This window comes from Ictalurus furcatus, chromosome 1, assembly GCF_023375685.1.
Source record: "Ictalurus furcatus strain D&B chromosome 1, Billie_1.0, whole genome shotgun sequence".
NCBI classification, from domain to species: domain Eukaryota; kingdom Metazoa; phylum Chordata; class Actinopteri; order Siluriformes; family Ictaluridae; genus Ictalurus; species Ictalurus furcatus.
In genome coordinates this window covers 6,451,194-6,475,075 of record NC_071255.1, presented here as the reverse complement: position 1 = coordinate 6,475,075, position 23,882 = coordinate 6,451,194, and the positions used below count along the sequence as shown (strand labels likewise).

Here is a 23,882-nt window from a genome sequence, read left to right as displayed (position 1 = left end):
ACACCAACAGTTGCAAGACTTACTAACAGATACTGTGATGAAATTTTGGGGTTCTTGGAGACTTCTTTTTGCATCAGACGGTCTGCTGTTGAGCTGAATTGGCAGTTGTTTGAAATCTGCACCATTTGTAGATTATTTTCCTTTCAGTGGAATGATGTGTTTCAAATAATTTGGATAGCTTTTATATCCTTTGCCAGGCTCATTGGCATCCACAACCTTTTTTCTGAAAGCCTTAAAGAACTCTTTAGATCTTGGCATGATGACATCACCCACCTCAGTAGCAAAGGGAACAGCAGGCACTGGATATGAGAGGGATATAAATAAGACCGGTTCCACCTGCACTCACTAAGCAGGTTCTAATCACTGGCACCTAATCTTGAACACCTGATTCTAATTTTATGAATTGAATGTGAATGATTTGAAGGTGTGATACATGTAGGGGTGTACTTACTTTTTCAATGTGACTGATCTGTTTTTTGTTCATTTAAATTGTGAAAATTACTACAAAATGTCAATTTTATGTGTCGTTTGATAGTGTATCAGCTTTATTAATAGGGACTGTTTTAAAGATGATCAAATGTTTGCTTGTCCAAATATGTCAAAAAAGCCAACAGTTTCCATGGGGTGCACTTATTTTATCACATGACTATAAAACTATAATCGATAATTATTTGGCTGTGTAATCTTGAAACAAAATTTGCATCATTTACGAATGCTGAGAATAAAGTAAATATGGGACTAAGGCTAAATAAAGAGAATGGAAACTGATACCAAAAACCTATTTGAAAGTTTTTACCAAATTGATCTGTCCTACTACAAAATACTGTTCACTGGATGAGTTATTGTGGGGTGTATTAGTGAGGGGCAGGAGGTAGAGTACAGGAGCCTGGTGAGCAGCTTTGTGGACTGGTGTCAATGCAACCATCTCCAACTAAACTCCTGGAAGACAAAAGAGCTCGTGGTGTGGTAGATTTCCAGAAGACAAACTCCCGTCCAGCTCCAGCCACCATCCAGGGTGAGAACATCGATGCAGTTAACACCTACAAGTACCTGGGTGTCTATCCGTGTCCCAAGTTGGAAAGGGAAGTGAATGTGGGAGGTTGAAGTCCTTTGGTGTGAAGGGCCGGCTGCTGAGAACTTTTTTTTATTTTTTTATTTTTACTGCTGTGTGCTGTGTGCTGGGGAAGCATTTCAGAATGAACAAGATCATTAGAAAGGCCAGCTCAGTCCTGGGGGTTAAATTAGACACAACAGAGATGGCGGCAGAGAGAAAGATGCTGGCAAAGGTGTCAGTGACCATGAAGAACACCTTCCACCCCCTCCTTAATACACTACAAGGACAGAGACACTACAGGGACACTGAGCAGCAGATTGCTCCTTCCCCGCTGCAGGAAGGAACGCTTTCTCCTGGCAGCCATCAGACTGTTCAACGCTGCACTCTAATCCATCTTTTTATCCATGCATCATTGTACATATATGCATTATCTGCACTGGACAAAATATGGCAACTGTAACTACCTCATCTGTGGATAATACTGTATACATAACTAGAACACTGTATAGAACTGCAACACAATATACTGTATTTCTTGCACCTTAGCACGGCTATGGATGTATGATGCATATTATATAGGTTTACTATTTATATCTATGCTATGCATATATATATATATATATATATATATATATATATATATATATATATATATATATATATTTAATATTTATTTTAATATATAATGATAAAATATATTTATTTTATAAACTTACATTTAAAATATATATATATATTTAATATCTTGTTTTATTCTTACTTTATTTCTTATGTGTATTTGTGCCTTGTCTTTAATGTATGCTGCTGGAACACTCTAATTTTCCCTTGGGATCAATAGTGTTATCTTAACAGGCCCTAATCTTATGTGATAACAGGTACGAGGATTATTCAAAGCCACGAGCTCGTACTGTTTGCAGACTGCTAACCCCTGGAGGATGGAGGACTCATTACACACTAGATTAATCCCATTAAGCAACCCAATAAAGATAATTCAGTAATTCATGATGGATTTTTGGTTTAAAAAGATATTGTTTAATATTCAGTCATTTTTATAAACTGTATTAATAAAAGTAATTTAAAAAATGTCATTAGTGTTTAAGTACTCATCATTATAAAATAAAGCACAAATATCAAAACACATCAAAACAAATTGTAACATTTTACGTTTTCTCTTTCTCGTGGAAGAAAATTTCGATGATACTGTAACATGATACGGTTTCTCTCTAGGGCCTTGCATACAGTCATAACTTAACATGAACACACATTTGCCCTATATGAGAATTCGTATAAATGCGTGTACCATCATTTTAACAGTGTACAGTGGCATGCAAAAGTTTGGGCACCTCTGGCCAAAATTTCTGTTACTGTGAATCGTTAAATGAGTAGCAGATGAACTGATCTCCAAAAGGCATAAAGATGAAACATTCTTTTTAACATTTGAAGCAAGATTAGTGTATTTGTTTGGTACAGTTTTAGAGTAAAAAAAAAAAAAAAAAGAAAAGGAGTGCGATGTAAAAGTTTGGGCACCCCAAGAGATTTGAGCTCGTAAGAGCTATGGCTTGTTCACAATCATCATTAGGAGAGGCCAGGTGATACAAACTTCAAAGCTTTATAAACACTCTGACTCCTCAAACCTTGTCCCAACGATCAGCAGCCATGGGCTCCTCTAAGCAGCTGCCTAGCACTCTGAAAATTACAATAATTGATGTCCACAAAGCAGGAGAAGGCATTAAGAAGACAACAACGCGTTTTCAGGTAGCTGTTTCCTCAGTTCGTGATGTAATTAAGAAATGGATATTAAAAGGAACGGTGGAGGTCAAGTTGAGTTCTGGAAGGAAGATTTAAGCAGACACTGTTCTACTATGTAGTGAAACCTGCACAAATATGACCTTCATGGATGAGTCATCAGAAGAAAACCTTTCCTGCATCCTCATCACAAAATTCAGTGTCAGAAGTTTGCAAATGAACATCTAAACAATCATGCATTTGGAAAACAAGTCCCGTGGATTGATGAAGTTAAAATAGAAAGTTTTGGCCACAGTGAGCAATGTTTGTTTGGAGAACAAAGGGTGCACAATTTCATGAAAAGAACACCTCTCCAAAAGTTAAACACAAGGGTGGATCGATTATGCTTTGTGCTTGTGTTGCAGCCAATGTCACGGGGAACATTTCACTGTTAGAAGGAAGAATGGATTCAATTAAATACCAGCAAATTCTGGAAGCAAACATCACACTATCTGTAAAAAAGCTGAAAGTGAAAAGAGGATGGTTTCTACAACAGGATAATGATCCTGAACACACCTCAAAATCCACAATGGACTACCTCATGAGGCGCAAGCTGAAGGTTTTGGTAGGACCCTCACAGTCCCCTGACCCAAACATCATCAAACATCTGTGGATAGACCTCAACAGAGACCTTGAAGCCTTTTGCAAGGCAGAATGAGTGAAAATCCCCCAAACAAGAATCGAAAGACTCTTAGCTGGCTACAAAACTCATTTACAAGCTGTGATGCTTGCCAAAGGGGGTGTTTACTATTAAGTATTGACCATGCGGGGTGCCAAAACTTTTGCTTCAGGTCCTTTTCCTTTTTTCTTATTTTGAAATGGTAAAAGATGGAAATAAAAAAAGGAAATCTTGCTTAAAATATTAAAGAAATGTGGCATTTTAGAACTTTATGCCATTTGGAAATCTGGTTTATCTTTTTATTTGCTTAGCTATTCACAGTTACAGAACTTTTGACCAGGGGTGCCCAAACTTTTGCATGCCACTGTATTCGGGTATGCGAATTGAGACACCACATTATTCACTAAATCAATGTTGATCTCTATTACTGGATATACAGTAGCATGAGTAAACCAGAAGGCATGGCATGCTGACATTTTGCATTTTTAAAGAAAGAAAAAATAAAAGCAGAGAAAGTCTGAAAGCCTTAAAAAAAAAAAAAAAAAAAGCCACAATCAGGCAAGAATGTTAATACCATCTGGAAATGACAAAGAAAGAAGAAAAGGTTTGCTAATTTTCGTTTTTAAATAACACCAAAACATCCCTGTTGCGTTACAATAAGATGCTCACAAACATGCTATATTTAAGACGTAGTTGAAATACTGCGGAATTTTAAGGATAAATGGCTTTACAAGTATGTTGATTCTCCATTGCTGTGTAGACTCCGAGTCATTTAGAACTGTACTAAATGTTTGAAATTTACAGTCACGGATTGCCACATTTCAAACATTTAGTTCAAACACTTTGAAGCAGCAGTTTTGCTTGTACACATATGGCTCTGACCACAGATCTATGCACATGTTCCTACATTAGATTTTCAGTAAGGCACATTATTTATGTTCCAGTCCATCATTCACTTCCTAATGATCTTTTCACATGTAGCACTGTGTCAAGTCGAACACTGTAGTGTTGTACACCAGAACACTGTATTGCTTTCCTAAAGCTGATTTACACTCACATATTCAGTTTTTTTGTTTTTTTTTACAATAAAGTTGACTGAAACCAAAAAAACATACCATCTCTGAATACCAAGCTTTTGAAAAATAACACATTAAAAATAATACTATCTACAGCAGTATGCAGGACTGACAACGTCCAATACCTGACAAAAATGTCCATGTGTTATTTCCCATGGGGCAGAAATCCTCCCATATTGCTTGGACCAGAACTTTGCTTTGGTTTATTACACAAGTGTTTTTGCCTGGTTTTTATGAGGACAGATGGAGGTGTCAGAGGTCATCAAAGGTCACCTGGAGGTGCGAGGTAGGAGGGTAGGGCTTCGCAAGCTGAATGTGTCGCCGCTGGATGAGTGAGGAGACGGTGCTTTCTCACACACCAAAGACGTTTCAGCCTCCTTGATCTCCATGGCTCGTTTGTACAGCTCAGCCGCTTTCTCGAAATCCCCTTCCTCGTAACTTTGGAAGAGATCCGGTCACTCATTATTCAAAAATATAGCCTTAGTCAATTACTCTCATCTGTTCACACTGTCTTCCAAAGCATCTATCTATCTATCTATCTATACATACATACATACATATAATGAAACTAATGAAAAGAGACAGACATGGTGACATGGTCACTAAGACATTCATTGCTAAGTAGTGAAGAGAACACAGAGGTATAACTACCTCGCTACTGCACATGAGCTGTCCTGTTACATGAAGAGACCAAGGATGTTAACTGATCTGTGTTGTAAAATGAGAGAAAACAAACCTGAGCACCGCCAGATTTTTTAGAGTCTCTCCTACTCGAGGGTGCAGTCGCCCGAGGCTGTCCTCATACACTCTGAGAGCCCGCTCATACAATGGTAATGCCTCGTTGTGTTTCTTCTGCAATACACACACACACGCACACACCAACACACACACCAACACACAGGGGCCAAACAGTGGTAGCTTGGCATAAATGAAAGGAATAGGTCTGTAAGTTCCAGTTATTCACCAAATCACGAATCCTTGCTAGACCACATCAGCAATAGTAGCAGCACAAGTATTAATGCCACACTTCAGTTATTCATTTGGCATGAAATATGTGTCAAATTCTGGCTTCCAGTCTCACCAGCTGGCAGTAGAGCACAGCGAGGTTAACAAGAGCTGTAGCCACACTCGGGTGTTTGGGCCCAAAGCTCTTCTCTCGGATCTCAAGAGCCAATTCATAGAGAGGCACTGCCTTCTCCATCTTCCCCTAAAAGATGGGACACACACACACACACAGAATTTTAGACTGAGTTACTCTTCAAGGTATCCTTCTATTATTCTTACCTTTCACCATAACTCATCTCTGTGTGATAGGTGAACACTACTGCACAACCATCTGTACGTATATATGTCTGCCATTTTTTTTTGTTAATCTGCAATTATGCTTTTAATTTTATTGTTATTCTTCATGCTGCTGTAACATAATTTCCAATAAAGTCTGTCTGAATGTCTGTCTAGCTACCTATTAATTACATCACTGTAATTAAAGTGTAGCTAGGACATGAGAGAAACCTGCAGTTCTGCAAAATCACTATTGGATCTGCCTCCAGCTGCCTTTTCTATGCACATCCAACACAGTATTAATAACACAATATTAATTATTATACCACAGAGCTGTTGAATTCCTGATTCTGATCAAAATAAATACAAATCTTTTTTTTTTTTTTTTAAAGCAACGTTTTAACCAGATAAAGAATGTAGTCCTTGGCAATTTACTGTGGTATAAGACGAATAAAACACTTCAAAATGTGCTATTCCAGGAAAACATTCATCTTGTTCATCAACTCTGGGGGGGTGCCAGCAACAACCCTTGTGCTCGACCAAATCACACCACACTATTGTTGATTATTATGTCAATTTGTAGGTTTCATCAGAGACAATGACATCTTTTAAATCAGAGAAAATATGCTTATAGCATATTTATAATCACAAGCTGCATGTGGAAATAATGTATTCTTCCTTCATTTTTTTCTGATATATTTCTTCTTTCTTACAGTGTGAGGTAAAACAGAGTGCTTGCAGTATATGTATGTCTCTCACCCTGCGTTTGTAGAGCATGGCAAGATGTTTGAGGGTATAGGCGAGAGATGGGTGGTCTGGAGCGAGGGCTTGTTTGCGGATTTCCAGTGCTTTCTCATACAGCTGCTCAGCGCTCTCGTAATCCCTCCTCTCACAGTGCAGGGCCGCCAGGTTATTCAGAGACTGAGCACAGTCCGGGTGATCAGCGCCCAACACGCGCTGCCGCATCTCCAACGAACGCATCAAGAACACCTTCGCTGCACTTTAACACGATGTAAGAAATCCATGTTACATTCCAACAACTGTTCCAAATCAATGATTGATTACAAAGCAAATGATCAGGACCACAGATTTAGCCACATGGATTTAAAGTAGAGATGCACCAATGTATCGGCCGATAAAGGCAATTTTTCCCGCTATGGGCCATCGGCTGATAGTTTAAAAACATCCGATGATCAGGGCCGATTATATCCCGTCACTCAAAAGAGGCCGAGAAAACACATGGATTTCATGCTGTGGGTAAAGAAGATGTCTCTTGTGTGGAATGACGACAAAACTGCAGTTTGTAATCTCTGCACTGCTAAAATTTTACACCGGACGCTGCAGCAGTGAAGCGGGAGTTTCAGCATCGAGTCTAATTGGGTTTTTTTTTGCCACGCTGTTCGAGCTGAATTAAAGCAGGAGAACAACGTTAAAAGATTTAAATGAAGATGAGTTACCAAAGTATATATTGCACAGAAAAATAGATTTCTAGAGTAGTATATTTCATATCCAGTTAATGTTAATATATAAAAAGTTGATATTATATATGACCAGTTTGATGTTCAGTGATGAAGTAGAAATGCTTGTGTTTGTGGCGAGTGAATGTGAGACTAACAGGAGGAGGGTTTTTACAATTCAGTCACTTAATTCTGTTAATATGAATTAATATCATTCAATAAATTGAAATGTTACTTTAATCTTCAGAATTCAGTTCATGTGTTAATGTTAATTAGAGTAATGTGTTTTCTGTTTATTAGACCAGTTACTGTCAAACAACCTGTTGAAATGGAGAGAATAAAGCTGTGCATGTCCTTTAGAACTGTGGAATTAATTATTATTAATAATCGGTTAACGGTATCGGCTGAGAAATTTAGCATCGGTGCATCTCTAGTTTAAAGTGTAGGTATAAAACTATACAATACAAGACGATAGTTTAACAATACTGCTCAAATTTGACAAAACGGACTACAGTCAAACAAATTATGGACCTGATTTTTTAGTTTTTTTTGTAAAAAGATCATTCTTTACTGAAATAAGTATTTACATATTGTCCTGAAGGTGATAGTGACAAGCAAGGAATAAAACACAATGGGGCAATAACAGCGTGGTGTGGTCCAAAACGAAGTGGAGTTACTGTTCGTTACCACTCTGCAGTTGATTATTTTACAATAACTCTGACTGCTACAAAACACAGACACCTTTCGAAATGGAGGCTCCTAACAAAAATGCTAAATGAATTTACACTCACAGAAAGCTTCACCATGTTAAAAATTACACACGGTTTTAAAAATCCGTTTATGTGGAGAATCTCTATACACGGTGTTACTATAGAAACAATAATGAAAGAGTTTTATATGAAAAGAGTCCGAACCACTTTTGAAAAAAAATCACTCAACACCTTCTAACCAAGCGGAATTGGGAATTCAATAGCGCAATGGTATAATATTGCGTGGAGAACTGTCTCACTCCACTGTCAGACATTAACAGTCGAGAGTTAACGTTGTGTCTTATCACCAAGTCAATGAAATTAAATATCAATGAAGTACATCAATCTATTGATCCACATTGCTTCATAAAATGAAGAAAATAAGCAACCAGTGTGAAACAGATTGTTCAGATATTGTACATTCTATATGAAGATTTCTCAATCATTAATGAATAATGACGCATTCTTAAATAATTAGAGCACATTATTATTTTTTTAAAACTGTGTAAAAAATATTCAGATAACCAGATTCATCTCATTTTACACTTTTCTGCTTAATAAAGAACCCATATTTTATTTTTTCATCATAAATGCCCAATATGTCTATTATAGTGCTACCTAAATAATATGAAATCGTGCTCAGAAGCATTTCCTTCACCATGCTACTGACCTGAAACACTAACTTCAAAAAGAGAAGAGATTTTCTTACATGCACCTTTAACCTTTTTGGTGCAAACGGATTCTTCTTGGCAAATGTGGAAGCAAGGGTAATTAACTGACCTATACTGAATAAGTGGATTTGTTTGTATATTATATAAAGCAACATCATACTCTAAACATATTAAAATAAGCTCACTATAATATGCTGCCTCCACAATCCACAGTCCTATGGTGTACTGTATTATGGTACACTAGTTAGTACAGTAGCTTGTGGTTTTGAATATAGCCACAGGACCAGAATACTTTAATGCTACATCATCATTTACTGCTAAAATAATCACAGGTTTCCACCACTGGGAGTGGTGTACTGGGAGTTACTGACTCGAGGTTGTTCTGGAGGTAGTAGAGGACACCGAGTTCGTTGAGAGTCTTGGCACAGTCGGCTGAGTCTTTACTGAGAGTCACCTCTTCCAACTGCAGCGCTCGTCGACGCAGTAGAGTGAACCCATACTGTACATACACATGCAGACATATACACACACAGAGATGAATGGATGTAATGAATAAAAGACAACAGGAGCTGCAGAGCTATTAATAAATTAAGAATTATTCATATTTCTCACCATGTGGCCTTTTTGCCGAGCCATTTTCTGCCTGATCTTGACTGATCTCTTATGTAGCTTCTCAGCCTGCTCATACCTGACAACGAAAACCACAATTAAACACTTTTTTTTTGCAAAAGTCAAACATAAGGGCTGCACCTAGAAAAGACAATGGCTTTTACAGTCCCCTCTGAAACTACTGGAACAGCATGGCCAACTGAGTTGTTTGTGCTGTACACCAAAGACATTTAGGTTTGAGAATAAAAGATGGAGATGAGACGAGAGTTTCGGATTTCAGATTTTATTTCCTGGTATTTGCATCTAGATGTGTTAACCAACATAAAACATGGAACCTTTTGTATCAGATCATCCAATTTTTAGGTGAGCAAAAGTATTGGAACAGATAAACCTTGACGTACATTAAAGTAAATAACACTTAATATTTGGTTGCAAACCAAACTGTTGGTTTCTTCTTTTGTGATGCTTTTCCAGGCTTTTACTGCAGCAGAAGGTGAAATGCTGCTAAATTGGGTTAAGGTCAGATTGGCCAATCTAAAACCTTCCACTTTTCTCCTTGATAAAGTCCTTGCCCTGTGGAGGTTGTTGGTGATGTCACTAACTGTTGTTTTGGGTTTTTTCTTCACAGCTCTCACAATGTTTCTGCTATTAGATGTTGTTGCTTTCCTTGGTCGACCCATTCGGTGTCTGTTGCTCAGTACACCAGTGGTTTCTTTCTTTTTCAGGACATTCCAAATCGTTATACTGGCTATGCTCAATGCTCGTGCAATGCCTCTGATTAATTTTCTTAGCTTCAAAATGGCTTACTTTTCTCCCATAGACAGCTCTCATAGAAGGCTAAGAGTAGATGTTCAGAGCTATTTACTGTTTAAACAATCAATCTAACAGGACACACCTGGGTACCAAGAAACACCTGTCAGTCACATGTTCCAATATTTTTGCTCACCTACAAATTGGGTGGTCTGATACAAAATGTGATGTGTTCTAGGTCATTTAACACATCTACATATAAATACCAGGGAATAAAAGCTGAACTTCTAAACTCTCTTCACTCTATGGAGATGTTTTCTGTAATTTACCATTTTAAATTATTATTATTATTATTATTATTATTAATGACAACAACAACAACAACAATAATAATAATAATAATAATAATAATAATAATAATACATTTTATTAATCCGTGTCAGTGCTCTTTGTAACAAAAAAAGAGGGAGAGAAAAAGAGAGGCTGCTGAGAGAATGACTGTTTATAGCTGCTGTGTTGTAAGTGGTAACAGGAACTGGAACAGGAACCTGTTTTCATGGATGTTCCAGATCATTAAATGTAACTATAAATGGTCACGAAGCACAACTTGTTATTCTTGAATAAATAAAAATTGTAATTGTTGGCAAATTGCTGTGGTATAAGAAGAATTTGGGATGTGTTCTAAAAAAAATCAACTTTGAGGTAGTAACAGTAATTCCATTTCATCAGCCACTCTGTTATTTTCCTATAACAGCATGCCCTGCTGTGTTTTATTTCTTATATAATGGAACACGGCATTTAGCAAAGGATGTACTTGTTTTGCTTCTGGTAGAGGAGTGAGAGGGAGTCGAGTTCTTTTGCCACACTTAAGTGCTCAGCTCCATAAGCATTCTCACTGATCTCCAGTGCCTGCTTGTACAGTTGCTCTGCGTTGCCGAACTTTCTCCAGTGGACGTAAACTCCAGCCAGCTGGTGCAGTGACTGGGCCACACTGGGATGATCTGGATCCAGAGCTGTCTCACGAATCTCTAGAGCACGCTGCAGGGGTGCAACTGCCTGGAAAAAAAACCCATACACATACCAAACATTCACAAAAAAAAAAAACAACCTGGCAAACAAAATGGTAATCATTGTGGATTTCCTTCAACTTGTTTTAAAGAGAATATTCAACATAAAAGGGTGCCACAAGAACATAAACATGAACCCAAAACCGAGAACACAAACAGGCATGTTTTATTTCCTTCAGCCTTTGAAGACTCTTATGTGTTGGGTATACAGCTAAGCATTCAGATATTACTGTGATTATTACAGCCAGAGACATTCTTGCCTGGTTTCCCACTGAAGCTGGTGGGAAACCAGCTTCTTGCCTGGTTTCCCACTGAAGCTAAGCAGGTGTGAGCCTGGCCAGTACCTGGATGGGAGACCACCTGGGGAAAACTAAGGTTGCTGCTGGAAGTGGTATTAGTGAAGCCAGCAGGAGGCGCTCACCCTGTGGTCTGTGAGAAGCCTAATGCCCCAGTATAGTGAAGGGGACACTACACTGTAAAAACAGCACCATCTCTTGGATGAGACATTAAACTGAGGTCCTGACTCTCTGTAGTCATTTAAAAATCCCAGGACACTTCTCGTAAAGAGTAGGGGTATAACCTATAGTCCTGGTGAAATTCCCCCACTGGCCCTTCTCTATCACGGCCCCCTAATAATCCCCATCTCTGAATGGATTACATCACTCTCTCCTCTCCACTAATAGCTGGTGTGTGGTAGGCGTTCTGGTGCACTATGGCTTCTGTCACATCATCCAGGTGGATGCTACACACTAGTGGTGGTTGAGGAGATCCCCCTCAATACAAAAAAAAAAGTGTCTAAAAAAGCGATATCTAAATGTAACCAGCTATCATACTGAATCAAATTAAGGGTGCATGCAGATATACACAGTTAAGCCAAACTTTCGGAGGAGTGACCAGTCTTTCTGTCTACACGGCGGAAACGGTAGCATTAGTTTTTTAGCTCTGCCGTGGGTGGAATGCAAGAAATCTGGAAAAGTATTTTTATGTTGTGATTCGAGCTCTTAGTAAAATACAGACATCACACAGCAGCCAGGATATTTTCAAATGAAGCTTTGCACATAGTCGTGTTTCAGTACATCAGGGAGTGCAGGGAAATGAAAGTGCAGATGAAGCCAAAAATGCTATAAATGAAAACAGTGAAACGTGGATAATTACCAATGTACACTAAAAGAGAGCAAATGAGGAGGAGTCTCCGACCAAAAGAAATAAAGCGTATGGAGGTATTGCATCTACTGCAAGATGAAACACTGCATAGCAGTGGAGCACTTTTTATTTTAACGCAGGACACAGTAGGTTCAGTAGGTGGCAGTAAAACATCTTTCGGTGAGACGTCAGCTGCCTCAAGATGAAGACAAAGCAGCGATTGAGCTCGCAGTCACTGATCTGACTATTTTTATTTTTTTTATGTTAAGTTGACAGAATTAAGTGGTCTAAATTTTTTTTAGTGAACGCTCAGTACTTTTAGTGTAGTCTATTATCCAACAAATTAGCTAATTAACATCTTAGCAATGTAATACAATAAAGTAGTTACTTGATAAAAACATGTAATGAATGGATGTAGTGTATACATGTACTGTATACAGCAGGGTTTGTGCTGTATGGTTTGTATTTTTTATTATTTAAAAAAAAAATAATTTTATTCACTTTTATTTACCAATACTATGTAAATCACTTTGAGTGTCTAGAAAAGCGCTATACAAAAGTAACTATAACTAACTTATGAATCTGTACAGGTTTCTGTTTTCAGCTGAACAGAAAACTCACTAAAGATTTCCATTTACAACACAACAGTCCTAATAGATTTTTTTGTCAACCTGTGCACAGAGAATATATTATACATATGAATATATAAATGTGTGCGTGTGCGCGCATGCTTGTATGTACCTGACTGAGGAGCCCCAGGTCTTTAAGGAATCGGCCGAGGGTCTCATACAGGTTGGCTAGTCTGCTCATGCTTTCTTCATTCTCACAGTTCCGCTCAAACTCCTTCAGAGCATCACAATATTCAGCTGCCATGGACACTTTATCCTTCCCAACGAACTGCCAGTATGCCAGCAGCTCCGAGAAATGACCCCTGATAACATAACATGAAAACATGGACAGTGAAATTAGGTTAATGATTATGTTAGCTTTTAAAATAACTTTGGTGTTCAAGCAACACGGAATAGGTTGAACTACTGGCATAGAGAGCATAAATACTTTTACACTAAGCTTTCTATACTTGTATACAACACTATTAGCTGCTGTACTGAAAACCCTTCCATTATCTAATAGACGAGGAATCTAACGTCCGAATACTTGTGAGATTGTGTGTCGAGTTGGAATCCCTGAGCAGAGACCTGACACTTATCATCATCAAACTGTTGTTTTAACAAGTTAACCCCAGCATTTTCATCCAACCTCCAGATTTCACTGACCGTCGTCTGATGTTAACAAGTCTCATGATGTCTTTACAATTATTTGTGAACTGCTCTACAGCAGGTTCTCATCAGTCCCCATGATTACGAAAACGTACAGCTCTGAAATGTTACGGCCTATTTTTGTGGTTGTGCCATGGTCATGAAAATACAAGCCTGGGTGTTAAGTCGTCCTGAAAATGTTGTGCGGTACAGCGGTTAATTGATATATCTTGAATTAAATTGATTCACTGATCGATGGACAGAATTACAGAAAGGAGGAAAAGCATGAAAAAAAGGACGGCTGATGAAATGATGGGGAGAACAAACGTGAATATGAATAAGGAAGGATGGCTAATGACTAAGATTGATGGAGAATTGGGGGATAATAATCAATCAGTGACAGACTGCTGGACATGCTGTGGACAGACTATAGGACAGTTTAATGGACAGACCGATAGACTAATGATAGACAGAATAATGGACATATTGATGGATGACAGCTGGAGGAAGGAAAGTGGCACCTCTTGTAGAGATTCTGGGAGACAAACAGGTTGAGCAGACAGAGCTGTAGTTCACTCTTGTCCCCCTGCTGCTGCAGCAACCATGGCAACTCATCAGCAACACGCCACGTCACTGTGTTCTCACTGCACACACGCGCACACACACACACGCACACGCACACACACTTACTTAGCATAAATGACTAATAATAGGCAAAAGATACATTACCCGTTTTCACACATCTGTGCGTGTGTGTGTGTGTGTGTGTGTGTGTGCATACAAGATACAGACCTAAGCTTCTGGTTGAAATATTGAATAAGTTTCGCTCTGTACAACGAGCAACATCTCCCTCCATTGAGGAACTCCTGCATTACAGCCTCACACGCCTGGACGTGGTACACAGAAAAATAAAACACACACACACACACACACACACACACACACAAACAAACAGACAAACACGCACACACACAGACAAACACACAGACAGACACACTCACACACACACAAACACACAGATACACAAAGACAGACAGATACACACACACAATCAATAAGCCTGATACACAAACAAAAAGAATTTTGCAAAGCCAAACATTTTGCAAACATTTTCACACGTCCACTTGAAACACAGAACACTTTAAAATGTTACACACACACACACACACACACACACGAGCCCTGACTATTAATATTTGCTGCAGAAAATAAGATGTGAAACTGATTGTGTGGAAAGTGGAAGTAGATTAACATGACCACCACCACCGGCACAGTCAGGACACCTATTACATTTTATATATAACACACAGAGATGTGCAAAGTGAGAGAGATCCAGCAGCACTACCTTCAGGACAATTATTATTATTATTATTATTATTATTATTATTATTAACACACACACACACACACACAACCTGTGGGTGGTGGAATTGGACAAGGCCGCAGCTGAAGGTGATGATGAGGAGTTTTTGCAGACTGTAGAGCAGAGAGGAGAGCGCGGGGAAACGCAGCTCTGGAAAAATATCCAAGAGTTCAGATTCACTAACGCCATTATGACTGGCACAGAGCAGGCCCAATAACTGCAGAAGAAAAGAACACACACCTTATTAGGACTGACAAATCAAAATAACAAAGAGAGCAAAAATGTTTAAAATATATATCGTAAGACAAACATTTTGTCTAAGTAGCCCTTTATGTAGTGACATTACTAATATAAATGCATTTAATTTACAGTACGGAATCCTTTTTGCATGTTTTTTGCGTGTTTAACCGCTAACATTACTCAGGCATGTGCTTAGAACAAAAACGTTGATTACTACATTTACATTTATAGCATTTGACAGACGCCGTTATCCAGAGCGACTCACATTTATCTCATTTATACAACTGAGTAGTTGAGGGTTAAGGGCCTTGCTCAAGGGCCCAGCCATGGAACCTTACAGTGCTGGGATTTGAACTCACGACCTTCACGATCAATAGGCCAACAACTTAACCACTGAGCTACCACTTCCCTATTAATTGTAAATCTTAAATCTTTTTTAAGGAATTGAATAGCATTTTTAGGAATAAAGTTTGGTGCTGCTGAATTTCATCAATAAAAAATTGTTCTTTAGAGTTTTTTTTTATTATTCATAATCGTGGTGTAAACTCACTTCTCTCATGACATGCCTTTCTCTGTCTGTGTTAAGTGAATCCAGTACCACCTTCAGGCTGAGTCTGTACAAAGCCACGGTGTCCTGACATAACACACTCTGATGTAGCATTCTGTCCAATGTCCAGGATGATCTAGTGCTGAGAGACAGGACTCAGTGAAGAACGTGTGCTTTTTCTGGATCATTTTAAGTAACATGCAGCACGTCAGTCAAGCATTAACATTTCAAACACACATAATAATCCCATTTATACAGTATGCTTTTAAATAGCACGTTTCTCACATTCAAAATGACTTTATAGAGTCATGTGAAAAAATAAGTACACCCCAGGGAAATTGTTGGCTTTTTGACATATTTGGACAAGCAAACATTTGATAATCTTTGAAACAGTGCCTATTAATAAAGGTTATATTATGATGTGATATTGTTCTGTAGAAAAAGTAAGCACACCCTTGGCCTCAGAAGCTAGTACTGTCCCTTTAGCACAAATGACTTCTTGTAGGCGTTTTGCATAATTGAGGCTTTGTCTAGGCCATTCCAAACCTTCCATTTCATCTTTTTGAGCCATTTCTTGGTGGATTTGCTTTTATGCTTAGGATCATTATCCTGTTGAAAGGTCCACTTTTGGTTCAACTTCGACTTCTGGACAGATGGCCTAACATCATCTTAAAGCACATTTGAATATGAATTTATAGTTGAATCAGTGAATGCAAGCTGTCCAGTTCCTGAGGCAGTGAACCATAACATTTCCACCACCGTGCTTCACAGTTGGTATGAGGTGCTTCTCCTGAAAAGCTGTCTTTTGTGTGCTCCAAACATGTCTGCTGTTACTGTGGCCAAACAACACTACCTTTGATTCTTCTGTCCAGAGCACGTTATTCCAAAAGGCCTGGTCTTTGACTATATGCTCATTGGCAAAATGTAGTCTTGCTTTAATGTTCTTTTTAGACAGCAAAGGCTTTTTCCTGGCAAAAAATTTGATCAGGTCAAACTTGTGCAATCTCTTTCTGATTGTAGAAACATGCACTTTGACATCAACAGTTGCAAAACTTACTAGCAGATCCTGTGATGAAAGTTTGGGGGTTCTTGGAGACTTCTTTGTGCATCAGACGGTCTGCTCTTGAGGTGAATTTGCTGGGACGGCCAGTCCTGGACTAATCAGCAGTCGTTTGAAATCTGCACCATTTGTAGATGATTTTCCTTACAGTGGAATGATGTGTTTCAAATAATTTGGAGATTTTTTAAATCCCCTTTTTAAATCCCTTGCCAGACTCATAGGCATCCACAAGCTTTTTTCTGAAGGCCTTACAGAACTCTTTAGATCTTGGCATGATGTCAGTACAGTCAACACGTGAAAAAGAAACGTACACAAGAAGACTTGTACGGAGCAGAAGAAGCCACACTACAGGACTGTACCTCAAATCTTCTGACACTACCAAAATTTAATCGAATGAAAAATTCTCTCGCAATGGCCATTAATCGTTGTCGGGGAACATGTCAATCTAGCAATCAAAGACTACAGGTTTTGGCCTAGGATTACAGGAATCTTTTAGGATTCTCAAAATTTGTCTCAGATGACCAAATCGTGATCAAAATCGTACAGTGTGAACCCGGTTTAAGACAGGTTCCACCTGCACTCCCTAAGCAGGTTCTAATCACTGGCACCCAATCTTGAACATGAAGTAGAGTGCATCAACTTTATTAATAGGCACTGTTTAAAAGATGGTCAAATGTTTACTTGTCCAAATATGTTAAAAAAAAAAAAAAAAAAAAAGGCAAAAATTCCCATGGGGCACACTTTTTTTTTCACACCTGTATATTGAACTTGGTTTGTCACTCACTGGGTAAGGAGTCTGGCCAGCAGTGAGACGTACAGCGCATTGCACGTAGAAGCAGAACGGCAGTGTCTTTCTAATTTCTTCTCCTGTGAGAGAACAGTGAATGAAATCTCAGCATTCACAATGATGTTCATGAGACATGACAAAACACTGAACTACAACTAAATGTTTATACATTTAAATGTTTATACATCCATACTGTACATCTAATACAGTATACACACACACACACACACACACACACACACACACACACCTGTTCTTTTGTGGGCTTTATGTCAATGTTCACACACTCTGTGTTGAGGATATTTTTCACTTCTCGTGGATTGAGAGGGTCCAGGTGTAAAGTGGGCCACAGCCTGAAGAGGTAAAGAAAACTGTTTTGTAAGCCTTTCCTCATATGTGAGAAAAACATTTCTGTAAGTTTCCTGTTTCTCTTTGGGAACATGGCTTGTATGTGGTGTGCGCATACAATTAAGCTAATGAACCGAACATAAGCTGCACACAAATCACAGCACAGCAAATGAAGGATTTCTCAGATACCTAAGGACATGAATTACTTTGTATGTTAAACAGGGATTATTTCTCTAAAGATGTAATTTCATGCCAGCTGCTGCTGTGAATCTGCTGCTCAGATTTAGCGGTGAAAGCAAAGTAAACCGTGGCCACATGGCAAATTAACATACACACGCCGTGTAAATGTGGATGCAGGGGATGAGGTATCTGCTAGTAATTTGGAAATAGGTGAAGTTCTCAAAAAAACCTTGCTCTTTGGGTGCAGAATTGAAAATTGTAATAGCAAAAAATCTACTGCTGTTGCTTCTTTCGATCAATAGCTCATTCTCCATCATCGGAAACAACAATTCCATGCTCTGACATGTTTATATTTACGCTGACAGTAAAAATACTTCCCTTCCATTTAAGATACATGCAGTCAGGTCCATAAAAATGTGGGCATTGACAAAATTATGTTAGCTGTCTACCACAGTATAGTGAAGTTTAAATGAAATAACAACAGTGCAGACTTTCAGCTTGAATTTGAGGCAATTTACATCCAAATCGGGTGAAGGGTGTAGGAATTACAGCACTTTATACAGCAAATCCCCCCCCCCCCCACACACACACACATTTTTAAGGGACCAAAAATAACTGGACAATTGGCTGCCCAGCTGTTCCATGGCCAGGTGTGTGTTATTTCCTCATTATTCCAGTTACAAATAAGCAGATAAAAGTGCAGTTAATTTTCAATCTGTTGCTGTTAACTTGCAATATGGTGTACAAAGTGCTGTTACTGCCAGTGAAGCAAGCCATCATTAAGCCGAAAAATCAAAACAAACCCAACAGAGAGATAACAAAAACATTAGGTGTGTACATTCTTAAAAAGTAAGAACTCACTGGTGAGTTCAGGATCACCAAAAGAACAGAAAGACCATGGAAAACAACTGTGGAGGATGACGGAAGAATTGGCCAGAAAGTTAGCCAGATCAAGAACACCCTCTAGGAGGTAGGAGTATCTGTGTGAATAAAACTGTCAAGCGTAGTCTTAACCAGAGTACATACAGAGGGTTTACCACAAGATGTACCCATTGGTAAGCCTCAAAAACAGGAAGACTATTATTTCAAGTTTGCCTCTGAAAATAAAAGCCTGTAGAGTTACATAACAACATCTATGGACAGATGAGACACAGATCAACTTGAGGTGAAGAGGGAAGGATCTGCTCATGATCCATAGTATACCACTTCATCTTATGGTGTGGGCATGTATGACTGCTAATGGAACTGGTTCCCTTGTATGTATTGATGATGTGACTGCTGGCAAAAGCAACACTATGAAGATTCAACCAAATGCTTCAAAACTCACTGGACAGCGCTTCACAGTGCACATGGACAATGACTCGAAGCATACTCTGAAAGCAACCAAAGACTTTTTAAGGAAAAGAAATGGAATGTTCTGCAATGGCCAAGTCAATCACCTGACCTGAATCCAACTGAGCATGCATTTCACATGCTGAAAGTCCTAAAGTCCTGGCAGAGGAACACTAGGAATAAACCAAGCATCTGTTGATGTCTAGTACAATGATTCTCAACTGGTGGGCCCTGTATGTTTGAGTCATGAACTGCTGAGAAGAATAAAAAAAACACTGCTAAACGCAAATGATAAAACATAACAAAACGGAAAACATGGTAAAATATTGCAATAGTTTTAAAAAAGCTAAATAAATTAATAAAATATCACTCCCCATAACTGTTATTATAACCAGTAAAAAATACGGTCATGTCATGTTGTGCATCTAATCAAAATGTAAACAACAGCACACAAAATTAAGACCCAGATTACATAAAATATACCTTTGCTGCACAGAAGACAAGAATAGATTGTGCAGACCACAGTGTGTTTCATGTGGTGAGTTATAGCTTGTGGAAAACATGAAAACATTGAAATTCACGCAAGCGATAAACACAAGCCTGATCGGTCTTTCAAAAGAAAGCAACGGGATATGGACACATCTAAAAATAAAATTTCTCAGAAACTTTAAACTTCTTCTACCAACTCATTCATTGCACTGTGAAATGCAAAAAGGCTGACTCAATTATAGAAGATCTTGGTTTACCCACTGCAATCAACATGACTCCTCGGCTCAAATCTTCCGCAAATCATCTGAAAAAAATCCTGACCTACAAAGACACCATACTGAGGAGAATACAAGACACATCTGAGGACATAAAGCAGCAGACGGTAACACGCATTAAGGCAAATGACTATTATGCAACTATTATCCAAACTGATTTATCAACAGATATAACCAATCGCGCCATCCTAATATTAGACAGCTAAAATAACAACTTTATTTTTTAAATATGTCCAAATATTTATGGCCCTGACTGCATTTCCCCACTCATCATAGCCTCTCCCCTTATATGAGCACACACCTCTTATTTCCGCTTAAGTGCTTGATAATCAATGACTAAAAACAACATAACGCTTCAAAAACACTTCATTAAACTTCCCAGTTACTGTTTTGCATTCTGGTAAAATATCATTTGTTAATAATATTACTGGTAAAATTATTAAGCTAGTGGGCTACCAGGCCAAGGCCCTCAGGGAAGGTATATATATATATATATATATATATATATATATATATATATATATATATATATATATATATATATATATAAGGAACATAATATCATAATATAAAGGTAGTGTCAAATGATATGATAATACATAATAATATATTTATATTTATTATTATTATTTATATTTCAAATAAATAAATAAATGAAGAAAATAGAAAATGGATTAAAAACACAATAAACAATATCTGTCCATAGTAGAGAATTTAAGACAACATTTATTAATACATTTTATTACTACTACTAATTATAATTCTCTACTATAATGATAATGAGTCTTTATTGGTCACATATACATTAGAGCACAGTGAAATTCTTTTCTTCGCATACCCCAGCCTGTCAGGAAGCTGGGGTCAGCCATGATACAGCGCCCCTGAAGCAGAGAGGGTTAAGGGCCTTGCTCAAGGGCCCAACAGTGGCAGCTTGGTAGTGCTGGGGCTTGAACCCCCGACCTTCTGATCAGTAACCCAGAGCCTTAACTGCTAAGCCACCACTGCCCTATAGAGAGATAATCAGTACTTATACAGAAAAAACAATAATGAAGATAATTTTAGTCCTCTCAGGAAACTGTAGGCTAGTTATATTGTAGTTTGGCAGTTTTGATGTGTTCCAAATGTCAGGACAGAGGTTTAACAGTGGGGCTCTAAAAACACTGTCTGAACAATTTAAGTCTAATGTCACTGGATATGGTGTACCAAGAACTACTACTGATAGTAAATAAACCATTTTCGTTAGTATTATTCCTAGATGGTTTAATGGTAGGTTTATTGGGTTAAATATACTCATCAACCCTTGAGTGTGCATACCTCCAAGCCTGTGGGCATGACTCGACGTTGACAGACACCAGAACTCTGACGTTAGCAGGAAGTGGATCAATCAGCCACTTCATATGTCGCTCTGCATTCTTGGAAACAAAACAAGGAAGAGCAAGTTAGCAAGATCTTGCTAACTTAACGAATATATGAGCAAGATCACCGTTATGAAAAAAACAACGCAACACACAAACATGAAACATTACAGCAATTATTCGGCCTGCTTGAAATCAGGAACCCATGAACCTCACAAAATGCTGAGTTTCCACCCTTGAAATGCTTTTCCTGGTCTTTACTACAGCTGCCTTGTTTGTTTGTGGGTCTTTCTGCCTTCAGTTTTGTCTTCAGTAAGTGAAAAGCATGCTCAATTGGGTTGAGGTCATCGGTCATTTAAGAACATTTCATATCTTTGCCTTAAGAAGGCTTTGGGTTGCTTTCACGGTACGTTATGGGTCATTATCCATCTGTACTGTGAAGTGCCGTCCTATCAGTTTTGCAGCATTTAACTGAATCTGAGCAGAAAGTATAGCTCTATACACTTCAGAATTCATCCTGCTACTTCTCTCAGCAGTCACATCATCAATAAACACCAGTGACCCAGTTCCATTGGCAGCCATACATGCACATGCCATAACACTTCCTCCACCATGTTTGACAGATAATGTGGCATGCTCTGGGTCATGAGTCCTTTCTTTCCTTCTCCATACTCCTCTCTTCCCATCATTCTGGTACACGTTAGTCTTGCATCAGAACTGGTCAGGCTTTTTTTAAAAAAATTTTTTTGCAAGTCTAATCTGGCCTTTCTGTTCTTGAGAGTTATCAAAGGTTTGCATCTTGAGGTAAACCACCTGTATTTGTATTCATGAAGGGGTCGCTTGATTGTAGACTTTGAGAGTAATACGCATACCTCCTCCAGAGTGTTCTTGACTTGGCTATATGTTGTGAAAGGGTTTTTCTTCAACAAGGAAGCAATTCATTCATCCACTTTAGTAGTCTTCCGTGATCTTCTTTTGGTGTTTTTAAGAACATGCCAAATTGTTGATTTGGCCACTCCTAAAGTTTCTGCTGTCTATCTGATAGGTCAGCTACTAAATGCAAATTGGAATCAACTCCAGACCTTTCACCTCCTTAATTTGTCATGAAATACCGAGGAAACAGGCCACACTTGGCCATGAAACTACTCATCAGTCAACTGTCCAATTACTTTTCAGCCAGTGAAAATGGAGTAAAAAATGGACTGTAAAAAATGACAATGTTTTTGTTAAACTCCTTGAATTAACACTGAAAGTCTACACTTAAATCACATATTGTTTGCTTCATTTCAAATCCACTGTGGTGGTGTACAGAGGCAAAAATACAAAACTTATGTCACTGTCCAAATACTTATGGCTCTGACTGCATACACACACACACTGTGTGTGTGTTTTAGTGTTAGCAATAAATAAAAAAACTAAATTAACTGGATCTTTACACCTACTTGGATTTGGTCAATGGAGTCAATGACAATAATGATGTTCCCATGATGGCGTGAGGACAGTCTCTCCAACCAGCGAGGAAATTCCTCCAGGATCTTATAGGGGTCGATGGACAAGCCTGAAAGTGACCAGAAATGCTGCAAAAGCTGTAAAAAAAGACAAAATATAGAAACCTTTACATTGATTTACATCTTGATATTTTCAGCAGCATAGCAAGTAAGCCTGAACTAAATAAACCTAAGGTACTGTATCTGCATGTATAATCATTTTCATAGTGAACTGGAGTTACATATAACATCATCTTGGATTTATTTTTTCTATATAATATATATAGTATATGATAATTTTTGTTTTAAATTTGTTATATTGCTATTTTTTTATATATATATTTCGTTATATTTTATTTTTGGTGACACAATGAGATAACATAACAGGAATTACATAATGTGTTTTCTATTCATTCATTATTGATAAATTGCCATGCAACTACGGCATTATGAAATGTCATCTCAAGAATGGAGAGCTTTCACAACTACAGTGATACATGTGTGTATTCATGTGCATGTGAAAGACCTTCACAGTGAGGCGTTTGATGATGAGGACAGGCTCTGCACTGGTGGATAGAGCAGGACCCACAAAGTGATAGAGAATCAGTGTGGTGGGGGAGTGCTTCTGCTGTAGCTCTATCCTGAAACAAATTTATAGCGTTTAATAATTGGTAATGGAATAATTGTCATTGTACAACCTAGCCAACATACTGTACATTTTATGCCTTTTACAATTACAACAATTCAAGAACAAGACATTTTTCTACAAAACAATCAATGAAAACAAGCAATCAAATGACTATTCAAGCATAAATAAACTCTTTTTTTTTTGCTCTTACATCAAGATAAGTACAGTCTGTTGGAATTGGATACATATAAACTAACTTTAGAGCTGTTGCTTT

The 23,882-nt window shown here is 38.1% G+C and overlaps 1 protein-coding gene across 1 annotated transcript in view; it reads right to left on the bottom strand.

The window, feature by feature from the left end:
• Window positions 1-1,877: 1,877 nt before the first annotated feature.
• Window positions 1,878-23,882, bottom strand: part of nphp3 (nephronophthisis 3) — a 40,275-nt gene continuing 18,270 nt past the window's right edge. Inside the window, exons 12-28 of the mRNA XM_053621876.1 lie at window positions 23,507-23,621; window positions 22,936-23,079; window positions 21,453-21,550; window positions 17,765-17,867; window positions 17,512-17,594; window positions 15,671-15,809; window positions 14,933-15,097; window positions 14,310-14,404; window positions 14,039-14,161; window positions 13,003-13,192; window positions 10,866-11,107; window positions 9,305-9,380; window positions 9,064-9,191; window positions 6,575-6,815; window positions 5,616-5,741; window positions 5,271-5,386; window positions 1,878-4,972 (exon numbers count right to left, since the gene is read on the bottom strand). Coding sequence (XP_053477851.1) covers window positions 4,804-4,972; window positions 5,271-5,386; window positions 5,616-5,741; window positions 6,575-6,815; window positions 9,064-9,191; window positions 9,305-9,380; window positions 10,866-11,107; window positions 13,003-13,192; window positions 14,039-14,161; window positions 14,310-14,404; window positions 14,933-15,097; window positions 15,671-15,809; window positions 17,512-17,594; window positions 17,765-17,867; window positions 21,453-21,550; window positions 22,936-23,079; window positions 23,507-23,621 — 2,353 coding nt within the window. The 3' untranslated portion in view covers window positions 1,878-4,803. The remainder of the gene's footprint in view (window positions 4,973-5,270; window positions 5,387-5,615; window positions 5,742-6,574; window positions 6,816-9,063; window positions 9,192-9,304; window positions 9,381-10,865; window positions 11,108-13,002; window positions 13,193-14,038; window positions 14,162-14,309; window positions 14,405-14,932; window positions 15,098-15,670; window positions 15,810-17,511; window positions 17,595-17,764; window positions 17,868-21,452; window positions 21,551-22,935; window positions 23,080-23,506; window positions 23,622-23,882) is intronic.